Here is a 19,650-nt window from a genome sequence, read left to right as displayed (position 1 = left end):
AGTATGCAATTTGTCATTGGATCTTTAGCACTGTTCTGAACACACATCACACTGTTTCTAAAAAGTGTAGGGAAAAAAGGGAGGGATGTGACTGTCCAGCATTACTTGATCACATATTATTATTATTATTATTATTATTATTATTGGTTCTCAAGCATCGCTGCTTTACCCTTTCAGCACAGTCAACTATTTACCACAGACACCAGACACAACGCAGAGACATTGAAACTGACAGACAACACACAAAGCAACTACTTTCTTTAATACATAAATATATATATATATATAAAGTTACTGATTTTAAAAAGCAGTATCTACACACAGAGAAAAACTAAAACAAATCATTTACAAGATATAACATAATTTAAGGCATCTAGAAATAAATAAAAAAATCATTCATTGCACAAACTCACATTCTGTGTTTTCTACAGTCATTTGTTCCCAGAAGAACCTAAATTAAAATAATGTGAATGTCAATTACAACTGGCCTTTGTTAGCAATCCTGAAGGAGGAGGCTAGAGTAATAACTGAAATTATGCTTTCGAGATGATCTGAAGTGATTAAAGTTCCCACGTAAAAAGACCTAGACCTGCAATTCTGGTCCAGTCTATTTTTACAGCAGTCCAAGAACCATTCTGCACTCTATCTGTGTACATAAGCTATGACAAATACATCTGATTGTCCACTAACAAGATAAGGATAAGAAAAGACTAGCTGTGTACTGAATGAACAAACTGAGTGTGGTGAAATCCACTGGTCACACATCAAACATCGGTCTCTGAGTCTCTGATAAAAGGCACTGGACTGTAATCACAGTCGATGGTCATCTTAGTGCTGGGCTTCAGTGAGTTAATGTCTTTATGAATGAAGGAGCTCTTGACCTCCCTGCACCTCTGTCTGTCCAGCCAGTAGAAGGACAGCATGATGAAGAGACCAGCGGTGGAGCCGTTTATGCTGCAGGCGAAGAACACATAGGTGTATTGGCTAGTGCTGTCAACTAGGATTCCTGGGAAAACATACATCAAAAGTCACATGATAGAGAGAAACTCGGCAGCTTTTGTTTCCAAAATTGTGTTTGACATTCATTTTCTCTATGTGCATTCCAGCAATGAAAATGCTTGAATGAAAACCCATAAAAGTGACTATAAAAACCCATAAAAGCAAATCTGAAAAACAGTACTTTTATGACGCGATCTACTCCAAACCATGAAATTATATGTGAAATTATTAATCAAATCATCATCAAAGTCTGGCCCCTGCTGGTAGATGTTGTAACAACAGTATTGTGTGTGTGGCTTACCATTTAAATGCTTGTGTAGTTTAATAAGACTTGCAAATTAGACATTTACACTACCATTTAAAAGTTGATTTTTGACATAAAAGTAAAATCAATCATTTTGACCCATACAATGTATTTTTGGCTATTGCTACACATATATCTGTTCTACTTCTGACTGCTTTTGTGATCCAGGGTCACATATAAGGGTGAGTAAATGATGACACATTTCTAACTATCCTTAAAACATCAGACTGATATAGTGTGTGTGGTATGTGTGTGTGTGTGTGTGTGTGTGTGTGTGTGTGTGTGTATAAATATGTTTAATACCCTTAGAGCTCTTTCTTGAAATGTTTTGTTATTGCTAATCACAATTTCTCTGTGAAGAAAATGAATGGTATATTAATTTGTTGGAGCCTGCTGTAGTGCATTGAAGAGCTCCTATCATAGACCTCTTTGCTGTCTGCCTTGGCATTTAAGTTTCCTTGGTAATGGTAACTGGAGAGAATCCTTAGTGCTTGATGTTCTGCTCATATACAAGCCTTTCTGGACACCGGCCTGTAAATTAACTCACAATCTCATCGACTAACATAGGATTACGACTGATCTACCAATGACGTCACACGACCCTTACAGAATCACACACACACACACACACACACATATGCAGCCTAAACCAACTGTCAAGCTCCAAAAAGCAGTTAAAAATACCATATGTAGTCCATACAACTATTGCTCTGTATTCCAAACTCCCAGAGCTGGAAAAGAATTTCGATGAAATACTGACCTAAATTGTGGTTTATTTATTACAAAGCAATTCTATAACATTAATTACTGAATGTTGTACATGAACTGAATATCTACTTCAAAGGAACTACTTTTATGGTGCTTTTTTGTTTGTTTTGGAGCTTGAGAGACACTTCATTATTGTATGGAAAAGAATGCAGTCTATGCACTTACACAAAACACAATCACATGAAGGTGACATTTTATTGTCCTTGACAAATACAAGCAAGCATGTCGTTTGAACCTACTAATGCAATACTAAAGCACATGCAAACTTTAGAAAAAAGCATTACATCACCTGCTAACGGCGGGCCAAGTAGAAACATGATGCTCTCCATAATACTGATGAGGCCCAGAGCGGATGGGAAGCGGCTCATCTCCACCGTGTCCATCAGTACGGTGAACAACAAGGAGCCGATCAGGCTCATAGAAATCCCAAACACTATAACATACGCCAGCAGCACTGGGAAACTGGCGGCCATCCCACAGATGCAGTTGCTTAATCCGTTGGTCAGCACCGCCGCAGCAAACAGGTAGGCGAAGTTATGGCTTCCACGGAAGCGAGGCAACCCAAAAACCAGCGCCGTCGCGGGCCGAACGGTGATGTTGATCAACCCCAGGATGGCCATCAGTAGAGCGGCTCGGTCTTGCTCCATGCCGTGAGCGGTGGCATAGGGAACCAGGTAAACCAGGGGCACCACGAAGCCCAGCATCATCCAGGACACCCCAAGAGCGTAGGCACAGAAGTACGGGTTACTGCACAGCAGGTCGAAAGCCATGTGCCTGCGCAGGAAAGGCATGACGGTGGAGAGAGTGGCCCGCAGACGGCCTTTCAGACCCTCTCGTTCCTGAGTAATGGAAAGGCAATTGGTTTTGAGTTGGCGATTGTTCATCTGTCCGGCTTTGGCTTCCATCTTTGGTTTGGCCCCAAGGGGGCGCATTACAGCCCCACAAACACAGCAGTTCAGCAGGACCCCTCCCAGCACCAGAAAGCTGCCCCGCCAGCCAAAGCTGCTGAGCAGATAGTTGGCTAGCAATGGTAGGGTGCTCAGCCCGAGTGCGGTGCCAGTGGAAGACAAGGCGTTGGCGAACGCCCTGCGCCGCACAAAGTAGTGGCCCACCATTGTAATCGATGGCTGGAAAGACAAAGAGAATCCCATTCCTGAGAAGGAGAGGTGATAATTCAGTCCATGCAGCCTACTGAGCAATCGTTTTCACACCGCTGTTTGTGAGAAGTTAATATACAGGCCTCCCTACCTGTGATAATGCCAGCAGTGATATACAGCTCTACTAAAGTCTGTGCAAATGAGCTGGCTACCATTCCCAGTCCGCTCAGGATCCCGCCAATAATTATTGTTGCACGGCAACCGAGGCACTCCACGAGAACACTACATATGGGGCCTACGGAAAGACAAAGGCATTGTTATGTGACCAATGATGAACACGGTTGGTCACGGTGTGCACACATTAGTTGCATCTGACTTACAGATGATCCTGTTTAATGACTGCACACATATGCAGATGATGACGAACAATGGTAGCTATTTGGAATTGAAACTGCAAATTAAAGTTTGGTCGCTGCATTTGATAAGCTGGTCTGAATTTGATTATAGGATCAGGCTGCCATTTCCAAGTACAGTAGTAGTATGATACTCTCCACATGAGCATGGACTAGATTTACACAAATCACTCACATGTCCTGAACTTTACAATGACATGCAGGGGGAAAAACTACACAATTCATAATTTGCTCTCTGAAGCATAGCTTGGCAACTCTGGCTTCGAAAACAGCATCAGAGTTGCCCAACCCTGCTCTAAAGAAACAGTTCACCCAAACATAAAATTGTTTTCATTATTTATATGATGTGATGAATATAGTCTTTCCAATTTTGTGTGAATTTCATTCATCATTGAAACACAAAATGAGATGTGTCGGCAGAATGTCTGAAATACTCTTTCCCTTCAAGGAAAGTAGATGGTTTCCTTGTCCAACAAGGACAAATAAAACCATTAAAGTAGTTATTTTTGCCAGAGCTCTCATTTTCAATGTAAGCAGAAGCTTAGAAATTCTGTCTAAGATGTCCATTTTGTGTTTTACGAAAGAATAAAAAGATGGGGGCGGAAAGATATGAGGGAGAGAAACTGATAAAAACAGAGCATGTGGTACCAGGTATGAAATATGACTAAAACACTTAATGTTACAGATCATATATTTAGACTAAGCTTACCTAATCCTTTTCTTGTGTCATTTTGAAAGCCTCCACTAAAATTGGATATATCATGAAATCCTGTTGCTCACCATAAATACATTATTGCAAGCTACTGTAACTTTGATTAGTTCCCACTGTAGATAATGGGGTTGTTAATGAACAGTTCTTTCATAAATTAATTGATGATATGTGATAAGCTTTATTTTAACTCTCAATTTTTTTTTTTTTTTGATTTTAGCAAAAACATTCAAAACCTAGCAAAAATCACAATTATAACTTTTCTTTCTTGTGTCCAGGCAAGAGGAAATCCATACTTCACGGAAATAGTTAATTTTTTAACTTGTTTTTCCTGTGAATGTTTTCTACTACATACATTTGTGTAAATGGACTGCATTTATATAGCGGTTTCAACAGACCACATGGCCATCCGAAGCACTTTACAATTTGCCTCACATTTACCCATTCACACACCGACTGCGGTGTCAGCCATTCAAGGCGCCATCCAGCTCGTCGGGAGCAGCTGGGGTTAGGTGTCTTGCTCAAGGACAAAGTGAGGAACTAACTGATCTCTGCTTCATTACAGTTTGCACATATGTTTTCACATATGGCTTCCTTCAAAAAAGCCGGTAAAAAAGTCGCGCGATAACGCGCGTCATCACTTCGATACCGAATTAGATCTGGCTTTTGTTCACACAGCGCTCGTTCCGGATCGATTACCGCAATGTTACTATGTCCCCGACCCGGGTTCGATTCGGTAATCAATTCCGGGACGTGGTTGCTTTCACACAGAAGGCGACCAGGCAATGTTACGGGAATATTGCGGGTCCGACGTGCAGTGTGAAAGGGGCTTTGGTCAGGTGGAGCCAGGGATTGAACCACCAACCTTCCAGTTTGTAGACAACCTACATGAACCACTGAGCCACTGCCGCCATACATTTGTGCACAGCATTTAAAGTTTGTTTAGTGTAAATGTTTTACTTTTAAATGTTTATGTAATGGGGTGGAGGTAGCATTAGTTGTGGCTCCATATTAGGCATGCTTGGGACTACAAATGTGTTGGACTACAGATCCCATGAGTCCAAGTACTATAAAGGGGGAAATCAAATCTTCTGGCCTTTCTCTTTGTGGGACCATGTGCTGCTTAGGAGAAGCTGTGTGTATGCTTAAAGGATATATACTGGTGGATGCCTCAGAAATTGAGTAGATTCATTCATTAACACAGATGATGCATGATTGCCGTTTACTTTTATCTAAAATATTGGTGGGTTAATGTTGGGTTGTAAGATATGACTTTTAACCGTTACACTATGATGAAGTGATTTGCATTTCTTGTGGGACTGTGATTTTGTTTTGTTTATTTGTCTTCGTTTTGTGTAAATCAACCAAAGACAAAGGGGTTCCCATTCTTGTATGCATGGTTGACTCCTAAGGTGATTGGGCACAATTTGTAGTGGTTTGAGTCAAGTGCGTGTTGGTTTTCTATTACACTTGTGTTATTGGTTTTGTGCTGTGATTTGAGTGTATTCTTTAATAGTGGAACTGCCATTGTATGGGATTGGGGAACCCTATGGTCTATAGTGGGTTAAACCTTTGTGTTTTCGTTTCTTTGCCACTTCTTATTACCATTTTTGTTTAATAAATCTGTTTGTGCTTGCAAGGAAACACACTGTGGTTGTTGCCCTTCTTTTACACCTTCCCCATTACTTGTAAGGCCTGGGGAGGGTTACAAATGGCGTAGTCGGCAGGATGCAAATGAACAATTAATGCAACAATGTTCTGCATCCAGCCGTGACTCTCTTAACCAGCCTGTATCCAGCATTAATGCTCCTCTGCCGGTGCCTTTCACTAGAGTGATGTATGTTCCTCGGGAGCGGAAGTGTCGACGGTTCTGTGGGGACTTGGACTCTACTTCGAGCATAGAGGACTGGATTGAGGAGGCTGAAGCCTGCATTGGGGATGACAGTTGGACTGTGCGAGAAAGGGTAGCATTCCTTTTAGATCATTTAGGAGGGGAAGCCAGAATGGAGATTAAACTCAGAGCAGCAGCTGAACGTCAGACTCCCGAACTTATATTTAAGGTTTTAAGAAGTATGTATGGAGCAAAACAAACATTTGTGCAGTTGCAGAAAGGGTTTTATGATCGAAAACAAAGAGAGGGTGAATCCCTAATTGAATTCTCTCATGCACTTATATCTTTGATGGATTCTATTCTCGTAAGTAGTCCACATGGTGTCCCGAATGCTGACCAAGTTCTCCGTGATCAGTTTGTGGAGCAGGTTAAAGATGTAGCACTTAAACGTGAACTTAAACGTTTTGTAAGACAAACTCCACACTGTACCTTAATTGATGTTCGAAGTGAGGCTATCAGATGGAATGAGGAAGGCAAAGGAGAGGCTATTCCCCCTGCTGCTCAGTTATGGTGTAATGCTGCTCAGGGTAGAGTAACTGAATCACCTAGGCCTAATGACTCTACTGAATTAAGAGAAATTAAGGAGTTGTTAAAGCACCAACAAGCTCAGATTGATGAGATTACGAAGCGTCTTGATGATCTTAAACCCTCAAGTAATGAACCCTCTGTCCCTTTGACAAGGCCAAATGGTTCTCGAAGGTGTTTACGTTGTAATAAATTGGGTCACATTGCCCGATATTGTCGACAACAATGGCCTGTTGATTCTGGCTCTAGGTCAGCTGGGGGAACAACGAGGGGAACACCGGTGGAGGAGATAGATGAATGTGCCTCTCCTGTGGTTACTAGTCAAGAAACTGAAATAGGCATTGAAGGTTTAAAAACCTCAAGACTTGTCTGTCCTACAGTGGTGCAGCGTCTTATCGGCAAATGTCCCACAGTGACGATTCAAATGGGGGGTGTTCCTGTTTTATGTTTGCTGGATACTGGCTCAATGGTGACCACTATAACAGAGACTTTTTTTGACCAATGTTTTCGACAACTAGCACCAGATGCTCTAAAAAAATGTGGCTGGCTTCAACTGAGAGCTGCGAATGGTTTGAATATCCCTTATGTGGGATATTTTGAAATTGATGTTAATGTGTTGGGACAAATTCTACCTAAACAGGGTGTATTGGTTGTGAAAGACCCTGAAAACATTGATATGTCTAAAAAGAAAGAACTGGTCCCTGGTCTGTTGGGGATGAACATAATAGGGCAGTGTTATAACAATTTGTTTGAAGAACATGGTTCAGCCTTATTTTCAGTTCTACAGGTTAGACGAGCAGAAACTGGTTGGAAGGATGCATTGTTGCAGTGCCAGAGAACCAGTGATCCCTTTGGTCCTGGTTATATTGGCCAGGTACGAGTGCAAGCAAAGCATCCAGTGCAGATTCCTGCCGGAACAATGAGGTTAGTTACAGCTTACTGCCCTAAAACTTTTTCAAATGTAGCCACTTTATTTGAACCCCTTGGTGGTGATGGGAGCGGTGGATTTCCTGCAGGAATTTTGATCTCCCCTGCATTGTTACAATCCTCCCAAACTACAATTTGTGTACCTGTGGTTAATGTCAGCACAGAAACTGTATATTTACCTGCAAGAGCAAAGTTGGGTAGTTTGATTAAAGTTGAGATGGTTAATCAATCTGACCAAGAAATTTCATTTAAGGAAAATTTGCAAGGCAGTGTTAGTGAAATTGTTATTCAGTGCCAGATGTCAGCTTCTGTTTCAAACCACAGTGAGCTAGAAAGGGTCGAATTATCGGGGCTTTCAGAGGCAGAAAGGGAAGTGGTCAAACATCTTTTGCATAAATATCAGGATGTTTTTGCTAAGGATGATGGTGACTTGGGCTGCACTACTTTGATAGAGCACCATATCCCATTGTTGGATAATGTCCCAGTGCGTCAGCGTCATCGTCGAATTCCACCTAGTCAGTGGGAGGCTGTCAAAGCCCACATTAAGCAGCTGTTGGAGAGTCAGGTCATTCGAGAGAGTTGTAGCCCATACTCATCTCCCATTGTGCTGGTAAAGAAAAAGGATGGTTCCTTGAGAATGTGTGTAGATTATCGTCAGTTAAATGCAAGAACTCGGAAGGATGCTTATCCACTTCCCAGGATTGAGGAGTCCTTGGATGCTTTGACTGGGGCAAGATGGTTTTCTACATTGGATTTAGCAAGTGGATACAATCAAGTCCCGGTGGCTGAAGCTGATCGTTCCAAGACTGCCTTTTGTACTCCTTTTGGGCTCTTTGAATTTCTTCGGATGCCTTTTGGGCTTTGCAATGGGCCAAGCACTTTTCAACGGCTCATGGACCGAATTTTTGGTGACCAAAGTTTTCAGTCCCTACTGCTCTATCTTGATGACGTGATCATTTTTTCAACAACAGTAGAACAGCATCTGCAGCGACTAGAACTGGTACTGAGTCGTTTAAGGCAACAAAATCTTAAAGTTAAGCTCAGTAAGTGTTGTTTCTTTTGCCCAAAAGTACGTTATTTGGGACATGTCGTTTCGGCTGCAGGAGTGAGCACTGATCCAGAAAAGATAGCTGCAGTGGTAAATTGGAAACAGCCACAGACTCTTCAAGAACTTAGGTCCTTTCTAGGTTTTGCTAGTTATTATCGACGATTTGTAAAAGGGTTCTCACGTATTGCAGAGCCTTTGAATGCTCTAGTAGCTGAAGTCATTCGGGGCCAGAAAACCAAGCGGCCAAAAGTTAATTTGGGGGATAGGTGGGTTAAAGCTTGTGAAGATGCGTTTCAGACCCTTAAGGTAGCTTTGACCAGTGCCCCTGTGCTTGCTTATGCTGACTTTAGCAAGTCATTCATCTTGGAGATAGATGCAAGTTTTCAAGGCTTGGGTGCCGTTTTGTCACAGGAGTACAAGGGCAAGTGTAGACCAGTTGCTTATGCAAGTCGAGGGTTGAGGCCAGCAGAACGTAATATGCGAAACTATAGCTCAATGAAGCTGGAATTTGTGGCTCTAAAATGGGCTGTAGCTGAAAAATTCAGAGAGTATCTGCTGGGAAATAAGTGTACAGTATATACGGATAACAACCCTCTTAGTCATTTGCAGACAGCAAAGCTGGGGGCACTGGAACAAAGGTGGGTAAATCAGCTTGCAGAGTTTGATTTAGATATCAAATACAGGCCTGGACGCAATAATGGCAATGCTGATTCCTTGTCTAGACAAAGCTCCACCCCTTTGGTGGAGCTGGCTTCGATTGCAGTTGTGCCGGAACAAATACGGCAGTCTGTTACAGATCAGGGTCAGGTCTGCAGGGTTAATAAAGTATCTGTCTTTCCCAGACCGTTGAAGGAAAATTTGGGTGTGTTGCAGGAAGCTGACCCTGTCATAGGAAGGTTCATGGTATACTGGGACCGCAGGCAGCAACCAACATTGCAAGAACGCTCTCTCGAACAGCCAGAGCTTTTGGAGCTAGTCCGTCAATGGGAGAAGTTGGAGAAAATAGATGGTGTTTTGTATAGACGATTTTGGCCACAAGAGTGTCATAAGGAAATCCGACAGGTAGTGTTACCATCTGCCCTTAGAGAGGAGGTTCTTACCTGCCTTCATGATGACCATGGCCATCAGGGGATGGAGCGAACTGCAAGGCTAGTAAGAGCACGTTGTTATTGGCCAGGAATGTATAGGTATGTTGAGGACTGGTGTAGGAAATGTCAGCGCTGTACCCTCTCAAAAGTGGTTAGACCGAAGGTGCGTACATTCATGGGGCATTTGATGGCTGACCGACCCCTTGATATTGTAGCAATCGATTTTACATTATTGGAACCATCAACTAGTGGAATGGAGAATGTATTAATCATGACAGATGTGTTTTCAAAATATACCCAAGCAATCCCTACTAAAGATCAGACCGCTAAAACAGTGGCCCGTGTATTAGTGGAACGATGGTTTTATTTGTTCGGTGTCCCGCGACAGTTACATTCAGATCAGGGAAGGTGCTTTGAGAGCCACCTGATAAAAGAACTCTGTGAAATCTATGGTATTGCAAAGACTCATACTACACCATATCATCCTCAGGGGAATGGTCAGTGTGAGCGGTTCAATAGAACGATGCATGACCTGCTGCGTACACTCCCTGCTGAAAAAAAAAGAGACTGGCCATCTTACTTGTCACAGTTGGTGTTTGCATATAATACCACAGAACACCAGTCTACAGGTTACTGTCCTTATGTCCTGATGTTTGGACAAGAACCACACTTACCGGTAGATTTTATGTTAGGACTGGATGACTATGGCCCAACAAATGTGGACTGGATAGTTGACCACCGAGATAATTTGGAAAGTATTTTCAATAATGCCCGAGCCCGTCTTCAGAAAGCTGCAGCTCAGCGTGCCCGTGTAAATGATGCTAAGGTGTCACAGATGACATTAAGGGAAGGCCAGTTGGTATATAAAAAAGCACATGATCATCAAGGCAGAAAGAAAATCCAGGATGCTTGGGACCCAACCACTTATCAAATTGTTCGATGTCCCGAGGGGCAAGGGTCTGTATATTCTATTATTCCAGTTGATGGTGGAAAAGTGAGACAAATACACCGTAGTGAGTTGCGACCAGTTTATGTCCCATCAGAAGGTCGAACCGAAAGTCCAGGACTATTCCCTTTAAGTGAGGATCCTGAGGAGCAGAGAAGGGATATGATAGTAATGTTATCAAGTGAACCTGGTGTGCCTGCAGAGAATGAGTTATGCATACCACTTCCAGCAGAAGAAGGTGATCCTCAAGAGCTGACTTTACAGCCATGTCGACAACCGGAACAGCCAGTGCAGCGACAGGTGGACCTAGTAAGGCGGACAACCCGGTCCACAGCAGGGCAGCATACAAATCCACATAATCTTCCTCAGTCAGCCGTGTGTAGAGAAGTCCATTCAAATGGTTATATCTTTCTCCCGAGAACAGAGCTCTCCAGTGTTACAAACACCCTGTTTTTTCGACCATGGTCATAGAAATTTGATCGACGGGACGCCGATTTAAAATAAGGGGGGTGTATTGTAATGGGGTGGAGGTAGCATTAGTTGTGGCTCCATATTAGGCATGCTTGGGACTACAAATGTGTTGGACTACAGATCCCATGAGTCCAAGTACTATAAAGGGGGAAATCAAATCTTCTGGCCTTTCTCTTTGTGGGACCATGTGCTGCTTAGGAGAAGCTGTGTGTATGCTTAAAGGATATATACTGGTGGATGCCTCAGAAATTGAGTAGATTCATTCATTAACACAGATGATGCATGATTGCCGTTTACTTTTATCTAAAATATTGGTGGGTTAATGTTGGGTTGTAAGATATGACTTTTAACCGTTACACTATGATGAAGTGATTTGCATTTCTTGTGGGACTGTGATTTTGTTTTGTTTATTTGTCTTCGTTTTGTGTAAATCAACCAAAGACAAAGGGGTTCCCATTCTTGTATGCATGGTTGACTCCTAAGGTGATTGGGCACAATTTGTAGTGGTTTGAGTCAAGTGCGTGTTGGTTTTCTATTACACTTGTGTTATTGGTTTTGTGCTGTGATTTGAGTGTATTCTTTAATAGTGGAACTGCCATTGTATGGGATTGGGGAACCCTATGGTCTATAGTGGGTTAAACCTTTGTGTTTTCGTTTCTTTGCCACTTCTTATTACCATTTTTGTTTAATAAATCTGTTTGTGCTTGCAAGGAAACACACTGTGGTTGTTGCCCTTCTTTTACACCTTCCCCATTACTTGTAAGGCCTGGGGAGGGTTACATTTATATATGTCTTATTTATATTTTTATTACATACATACATTTTCACATTTAAAGTTTGCTTGGTGTACATTCTTTACTTTTAAATTTGTCTTTATATTTTCTTTATATACATTTTTTGCACTACATACATTAGTACTTTGTTTAAAATTTGATCTGTTTAAATTTTTCTTAAATAAAATGTACTTGTCAAACGTGTACTTTCCTTGTTAATGGTGCATGTGGATTAGAGCAACAGGTATCATCAAGCTAAATGTCACAATTTAAAAGATTAATAATACACTTTTACTTAAAACTCCCTTTAAACCACTATTGAGTATTTGTATCATATTCTGCTCGTGGTTTAAAATAGTGGTAATTATTTCTCCAAATGTGCACACAATTGGATAAGAGCCCTGATGAATGCTGTATATTGCATGTAAGTGAACACAAACCTGAGAAAACTTGAGTGCATTATGAGTGATAATTCCTATTCAAAATATCAAATGTTACAGATTAATAATTTTGCACTCCTGGAATAAATTAAGAATTTAATGTCACTGCAAAGCAGATTTATCATAAACAGTGGTCAAATACCAAAGCTGGAGTCTTACATCTTTATAATGATGCTATTTATTATTAATATTATATTTATAATAAATGGGTAAATAAATATGCAAGGTAATCTTTTTCAAATACTGCACAAAAGTTTATTTACAACACACATAACTGCCCTCCTCCTCTACAGGCTGTGCCAGTCCCAGCACAGGCTCTGCTGCTGAAGGTGGATCCCATGAACTCTCAAAGGCTTCTCCATGACTCTCACAAAGGTTATGTAGAGCACAGCATGTCAGCACTATAGATTTCACAAGGTCGACGGCACAGTCATTTCTTTTCATAAGGCAACGCCATCTTCCTTTTGATCTACCAAAAGCATTTTCATTTTGCATTTTGAGATTTTCATGTTGTAGAACCGCTGTTCCGCTGTTAGCCGTCCAGTGTCAATGAATGGTTTTAATAGCCAGTTCTGCAAGGGATAGGCAGAGTCTCCAATGATGTTGTAGCCAACATTCACCCCAGCAATGTTTTTGGTGCTAGCTGGTATGTGGTTTCCACGGCTTGCCACCTCCCACAGTGTGGACAGTCTCAAAACCCGAGCATAATGCAGGCTTCCAGGCAGTCCTGTGAACACATTCCAGAAAAGTCCCTTTCCATCCACACAACACTTTGAAGGATGATGGAGTGCCAGCCTTTACGGTTGAAATAGTCACAGTGATAGTCTTGTGGTGCTGTTATGGGTATGTGTGATCCATCAATAGCACCAATACACTGTGGAAGTCCCCATCTGTTCTCAATGTAGGCAGCCATTTCTTTAAACCTCTCCTGATCTGGAAAACCAATTTGTTCTGGTATCAACAATGTCACTGCTGCAGCACAGAACTCCTGAACACCGAGACACAGTTGAAATGCTTGCTCCAAAAATATGTCCAACACTTCTGTACTCAGAGGCGGTAGCAAGCTTCCACAGTGCAATGGCTACTCTCTTCTTTAGCGGTACACACACAAGGAAGTTTGTGTCCTGTCTCTCCATCGCAGGACGCAGTTTGTTGCACAAGTAAATAAACGTTTCTTCCGACATTCTAAAGTTCTCCAACCACTGCGTGTTTGTAAACCCAGGAACAATCACCACTCAGAAGCTCTGTTAAAACATCTGAAATACACAGAGTATACATTTTAATACCTACAGCTAAATCCATTTTATGTTTTGTGACAATATAGCGATTGAGACCCTAAACAAGATTAGCTTACCCTCGTGCTCCGTCGGACAAATCGCGTGACGTCGTCATCTTCGCTTCGCTTCGTTGTAAGAGTTCCCAGACTCGTTTTTTTTTTTTTTGCAGTAATTTGTTTTACTGCCATTAGCCTCATTTTAAACACATTTCTCCGTCTTGAAGTTAAAAACATCCACATGCCGATTATCAAGAACAACATCCCCTCGGCAACTATTAACGATCAGTCCCACCCACTTTGAAGCGGAACTAACTGCAGTGGAAAAGCAACCGAGCTAAAGCGAACCGAGCTGTGCCCTACCAAGTCGAGTCGTACCAAGCTGTGGAAAAGCGAAGCGAGCCGAACCATTCCGCGCCGAGTCGAGCCGTACCGAGCCGAACCGAGCCGTACCATGCAGTGGAAAAGCGAAGTGAGCCGAACCATTCCGTGCCGAGTCAAGGCGTACCGAACCGAACCGAGCCGTACCATGCAGTGGAAAAGCGCCATAAATGCAGCTGTTTTGAACGTGTTATACATTTTAAAAACAGATTTACCTACACATTTACCCACAGATTAATCCTTTCTTTAGTTCACTGTGACATTGCTTTACTGAGATCTACTGTGCTAGAGTAAATTAATTAATGGTACAATATAAAATGTTACAGTATAAAGACTTTTCTTCACACATAACGTACCAATGCATTATCCCTCATGAACAAATGCAACATCTGATGTTTGGATACGTGCATTCGAATGTATTATAATGATATCCTTCATGAACAAACATGGCATCTGATATGTATATATTAACATGCCTTTCAATCACATATGCAAATATAGTTTGAAATACAGAAATTTCATTGCCTGTTGTGTGTATTGTCACATTAACGTGGACAAACAGAACAAGCTGACATGGTTAATATCACAAGTTCCATTTAAAGGTTTTTGGCCCCATCTGCCTTCCATATTTTAACAACGCATGTCTGTCCATCAGTCATAAAAGAGATACTGTCATTGAGTAAGAATGTACAACATTGTTCTGCACCTATGCAAACCCTTCCAAAAGTCAAAATTATGCTGAGATGAGGTTCAAAGGAAAGTCAAATCAATCTTCCAAAGTAATTAATTTTATACTCATGTTTTAATTTTTGGATTAAGTTATTGATTACATTTTTAGAAAGCAATTACTAATTTATATTGGAATAGTATATACTTTTAAAGTAATCCTCCTAACTTTGATCCTGTCCCAAACTCGCGCCATTGGCTGGAATGTCTAACCACTCAAACAAATTGAGCAACGTTCTTAAATTGTTTATACATTTCAGGAAATCAGCCTATTTGGATTATTTATGGTTCTCTTTGCACATTAGCCTAGAAGGGAAAAAAATACACATCTTTAAAAAGTAATTTCATCAATTAGAGTCTGGGAAGGTATCATATCCAAAGACACAATGAGTGAAAACGAGTGTCAAAGAATATCACCATCACTTTATGGCCTTTTTTGTGTTAAATGAGAAACCTGATTTGATTTGACACTTTGCACCCACTGAGCACAGCAGTTAGTACAGTGCAAATTACTCCAAGCTCTTTAAAACATCAAGAGAGATTGAACATTTGCCCTGCTTAAATTAATACTTTCGGCGTCACGGCACTGCATGAACACAAACTCATAAAATCTCCTTAACATTGTCTTTGGCACTAACTTGCCCAGCTGACAGCAAAGAGAAAGGGCTGGAAAGACAAATAAACCTTTCTCAAAGAAAAACAATGGTATCTTGGCCTATACAGAGCCAGTCCAGGAATATAATAACAACCTCCCGCCTGATTCAGAGCTGTCTGGCTGAGCATATGCATTTCAGTTCACCGGTTCCTGAAAAGTGTGCTCTAGGTTACACTTTATTTCCATACTCCACTTGAAACATTCTAGTAACTACAAGTAATTTTGCAACTGCATTTCAATTAACTCTCAATGGTATATTGTTAGGTTAGGGTTAGGTTTAGGGTTTGAAGAATAAGTTGACATGTACTTACATGTTACTTAAAGTCAGTAGATTATCTAAAGTGGACTATTAAAATACAGTTAAGGCGATATTTGTAGATGTTCAGTACAATACAAATTATTGTGTGTAAATCCCCACAAGTGAAACCTGACATTTTTGACATTGTGGGGATAAATGGGATTTATGGAGATAAATGTGATTTCAATCGAATACAGTGTGTATGATTTGTGCCTTTTCTGTTATGTAACAATGGAAACGGATTGCATATCTGGTGTACTTTGTCCTCAAGTGTAGCTGCCTAGAAGCGATGAATGAGCTGCATTAAGCTGAATAAAAATGCCTGCCCCCCAAATCCGTTTCACCATGTCGACTTTTCCTTAAGTGATTGGGATGGTGTACAATAGCTGGGTAAATTTCACTGTGAAGTGATACATCAATGCACACTCCTTACAATTCAGAATCTCACTTAAGAAGGCCAAACTCCCGCTGCTATCCTCTGAGCTCTTTGTGTGCTAATGTTTCATGTTGTGAAACAGATCAGTGTTGCACAGCCAATTAAGTACAGTAACCTGATAGAAGTGTTTTTCGGAGACTGTACATGACCCTGTGGTGCGGGTGAATGCGTAACAAAGCGTGGATGAACTAATGGATCAAACACATGAATCAGCTCCCTACCGCCTGCATGCAGCACTGCCATCATGATGGCTGGCACCCATGACGTTTCAGTGTTGCTGGCTTTGAAGTCGTTCTGCAAGTCTGTGTAAAATATCCCGATGCAAGAAGGGAAAGCCAGAGTCATCGCTAAGACCAGAACGGTAGCAGCAACAACCACCCAGCCCCAGCCACCATCAGGGGCCACCGGGCCACCGCTGCTGTCCTCCGCTCCTCCGGTGGAGTGAAAACTGGAGGAGGCCTCTTCCTGTTGGTCCGGCTCCTCAGACCCAGGATCTGTTTCCACGGCCTGCATAGAGGACGTCCTGCTCCGTGCTACAGAGGTTGTGGCAGCATCTGCGATGCTTGTCTGGACCTGATGAACCTCCACACCCTCCGTCATAATGTCTCCTCACTCAAACGTCTACAGGGATGAGACAAGCACATTATCATCTATTACAGTACTATCTAAACACATGGGTTTATATTTTGGATTGAAAAAATAACAATCTTGTATTGTCAAAGGGAGATTCAAACTTCTTTAAAGTCAACTGCATCACATCCCGGAGACTTTCAAAAGGGTTAAGGTCAGGACTTTGTGGTGACCAATTTATGTGTGAAAATGATTGATCATGATGACTGAACCACTATTTCACAAATTTGGGTCTAATGAATCTTGACATTGTCTATGTACAAGGGAATGTTGTCTGACATGACTGTGTGAGAAATAAAAGCTACACTTTACATCAGTTATAGTGTTAAAGGATTTGAATTATTACCAAACATACAACATGCCAGAAACATATTAATCATTGTGATAATGATCCAATCCTAGACTCAGTATTCGGTATTTGCTTATTTACATCTAAACAGCGACTTTTCTGCTTTTAAATTCATGTAAACTGTCACAATCATTCAGCCACACAACTATGTGTGTGTATTGTGAGTGCTGAGTAACTAATATCTTTTAGATCACTGTTTGTGTCGAACACTGAGAGACATGTTGTCCTGCGAAAAAAAAAAATTTTTTTTTTTATATATATATTATATTAAGGTTAGGATTATAAACAAAGCAGTATTGATCTTAAGGTTTCTGAATTTTTGCATTTACATTTTTTTTTTAATGCATTAGTGAATTTTTTTTTAAATTGGTTTTAAAGTCATCAGCTGTTTTTTATTTATTTATTATTATTATTATTATTATTATTATTATTATTATCTTTACAGTCCATTTTTTTATTCATATTCACTTCACCTTCTTTGAAACAGATTTTTTTTTTAAATACTACTTAAAATTGTATTCATAGGCCTAGCCTACTTCATCATATTGATATTCACCATAGGCTACTTTACCGCAGCTAGGTCTCTTTTAGGCAGCACCAGGACAAAATAACCTTTCTGCATTGCTTCTGCAGATAACGCAATCAGTTTCTGAAAAGCACCGATTACCTGTACGGACCGTTGCGCATTTTGAGTAACAGTCTCGACGACCGTGAATTATTTGTTTTCGTTCACGCGCTTCATATTTTGTTCACCTGTCCCCATGAGAGCGGCTTGACAAGCTAGAACTTGAACGCGCCGCAGGCTATCGGTGCTTTCAGCACAGCGCGAGCAGCCTGATTCATTGTATCATAACACAATTAAAGTGCCTTAATTCACGATATAAAGTATCTAGATCATCAGTTATCTTACCTTTATACTGCAAATCCTAGTAACTCAAATAAAGCTGAGGTCAAGAGATGAAAACAACACGCCTGCTTCATTTACAGTCAGTCATCTGTAGCTCAGCATGAACTCCAATAAAGCAGCCAGCAGGTCATTATGTCCGGCTGAATGCGAAATAAACCAAATAAACACCAATATGTTTCCCCCTCACCTTTAGGAGGTAGATGACATCTGTAGCATACTTGACGCTGAGTGGTCCTCGTGTGAGCTGTTGACCGCACGCCCCGTGGCCCGCGGGACTGAGAGAGAGAGAGAGAGAGAGAGAGAGAGAGAGAGAGAGAGAGAGAGAGAGAGAGAGAGACGGACGGGATTAGACCCAACTCGTGACGGTAGCTAGGCTACTACTGTCGGACGCTGTCGGACTCTGACGACCGACAGTGTGGCCAATGGCATCCACGTCAATGCGGAGAGCATCCCGTCATGATAAGACACTGTATGATGTTTTGCTTTTTCATACCATATTTTTGTTGATGTTTGGTAGTTATAGCCTACGACTTCTCCCGGTCACCACTATGAGGTTAAAAGTAAAATAAGAGTACACTAGCCTAATATAATGTTAAATATTAAAATATTAAGCTCTAAAGACCCGAGAAAAAGAAAAGTTTTAGGAAAATGCATTTATTTATTTATTCCCCCCATGTTTTTACATTATTTACAGTAGGCTATTAAAATAAATGTAATTACTAATTATTATTATTATTATTATTATTATTTTAAAGATATTTCATTCATAAGTTATGCAATGTCCTTGGTATGGACATCGGGACTCAATTTCTTTATACATGAATGAACATACATAGGCAAAAACAATTATTTTTTTATTTTTTATCACCAATACAATTTAATTATTCCAGATTTTTTTCAAAACTTTGTATAAAGATGATTCTCAACTATGTTATAAAAGAATGATTAAATATATAATTTTCTTTCTACAAAATGTGTGTAAAATGACCATAAACGGGCTTTCTCCTTATATACATATAAACTAAATCTATTTGCATATTCATGTGTTTTTGGGGCAACATGTAATGAAAAAAAAGGGTAATAATGGGAGTAGTAACTGCCAGGATTTTCATATTAATATATAATATTTCATAGAATATTGAAATAATTTCTTTCCCTATTCATTTGTTATGTCTTCAAAATTAGTCCCGGTGTCCTCATATATGTATGGAATCAACATCCTGTTTCGTAATTCATATTTTGATATGAAACCCCATATCATTTTACTGAGTTGATTTTCCTGATGTTGATATATGACACACAATTGAAAAATTAGACAGATTTAAATGATAATTACAAAATATTATCATATTTCCATAAGAGTGTCACTAAATTTATTTTAGACATAGTTGATGACCAAGGAGAGGGAGTGGTCATGGTGAAACATGTATCTCTGCAGCCCTGAATGTGCTCTGTACAGGACATCCACACTTAAAACTGTGGCATGTACAGTCTCATACAAATTCACAAAAATATAATGTCCTAATTTGAGGCTGCAGGGTCCAAGAGGTCAATACAGAATGATATAGAAGACTGTGTTTTATACAGTTTGTGTTG

General features: G+C 40.6%; 2 protein-coding genes across 3 annotated transcripts; one reads left to right on the top strand and one right to left on the bottom strand.

Annotated features, from left to right (window-relative positions):
• Positions 1 to 286: 286 nt before the first annotated feature.
• LOC113067701 (monocarboxylate transporter 6-like) lies at positions 287 to 18,327 on the bottom strand. Of its 2 annotated transcripts, none has more exons than XM_026240106.1 (5): positions 18,242 to 18,327; positions 16,390 to 16,789; positions 3,320 to 3,463; positions 2,361 to 3,224; positions 287 to 1,006 (listed from the first exon to the last, which is right to left on the bottom strand). In XM_026240106.1, exons 2-5 carry the CDS (start codon positions 16,766 to 16,768, stop codon positions 765 to 767), a joined length of 1,629 nt encoding a protein of 542 aa, XP_026095891.1. In that variant the 5' UTR covers positions 16,769 to 16,789; positions 18,242 to 18,327; the 3' UTR covers positions 287 to 764. The 2 variants fall into 2 exon arrangements, with proteins under 2 accessions (XP_026095891.1, XP_026095890.1); XM_026240105.1 differs by having other exon boundaries at positions 288 to 1,006; positions 18,058 to 18,300.
• LOC113067700 (uncharacterized) lies at positions 5,272 to 11,960 on the top strand. Its single transcript, XM_026240103.1, has 2 exons — positions 5,272 to 9,577; positions 9,774 to 11,960. The coding sequence occupies exons 1-2, from the start codon at positions 6,036 to 6,038 to the stop codon at positions 9,832 to 9,834; spliced, it is 3,603 nt and encodes a 1,200-aa protein (XP_026095888.1). The 5' UTR covers positions 5,272 to 6,035; the 3' UTR covers positions 9,835 to 11,960.
• Positions 18,328 to 19,650: the final 1,323 nt, after the last annotated feature.

Source organism: Carassius auratus, linkage group LG28B, assembly GCF_003368295.1.
Source record: "Carassius auratus strain Wakin linkage group LG28B, ASM336829v1, whole genome shotgun sequence".
Lineage (NCBI taxonomy): Eukaryota > Metazoa > Chordata > Actinopteri > Cypriniformes > Cyprinidae > Carassius > Carassius auratus.
This window is presented reverse-complemented; position numbering and strand designations above follow the sequence as displayed.

Excerpts from the sequence above, each read along its gene's own strand:
- LOC113067700 (XM_026240103.1), top strand. The coding sequence starts at position 6,036 with ATGCAACAATGTTCTGCATCCAGCCGTGACTCTCTTAACCAGCCTGTA. Across the intron at positions 9,578-9,773 it reads GCTGACCCTGTCATAGGAAG|GTTCTTACCTGCCTTCATGA; the intron begins GTTCATGGTATA and ends CTTAGAGAGGAG.
- LOC113067701 (XM_026240106.1), bottom strand. The coding sequence starts at position 16,768 with ATGACGGAGGGTGTGGAGGTTCATCAGGTCCAGACAAGCATCGCAGAT. Across the intron at positions 3,464-16,389 it reads GGCAGTGCTGCATGCAGGCG|GCCCCATATGTAGTGTTCTC; the intron begins GTAGGGAGCTGA and ends GTCTTTCCGTAG. Across the intron at positions 1,007-2,360 it reads ACTTGGCCCGCCGTTAGCAG|GAATCCTAGTTGACAGCACT; the intron begins GTGATGTAATGC and ends ATGTTTTCCCAG.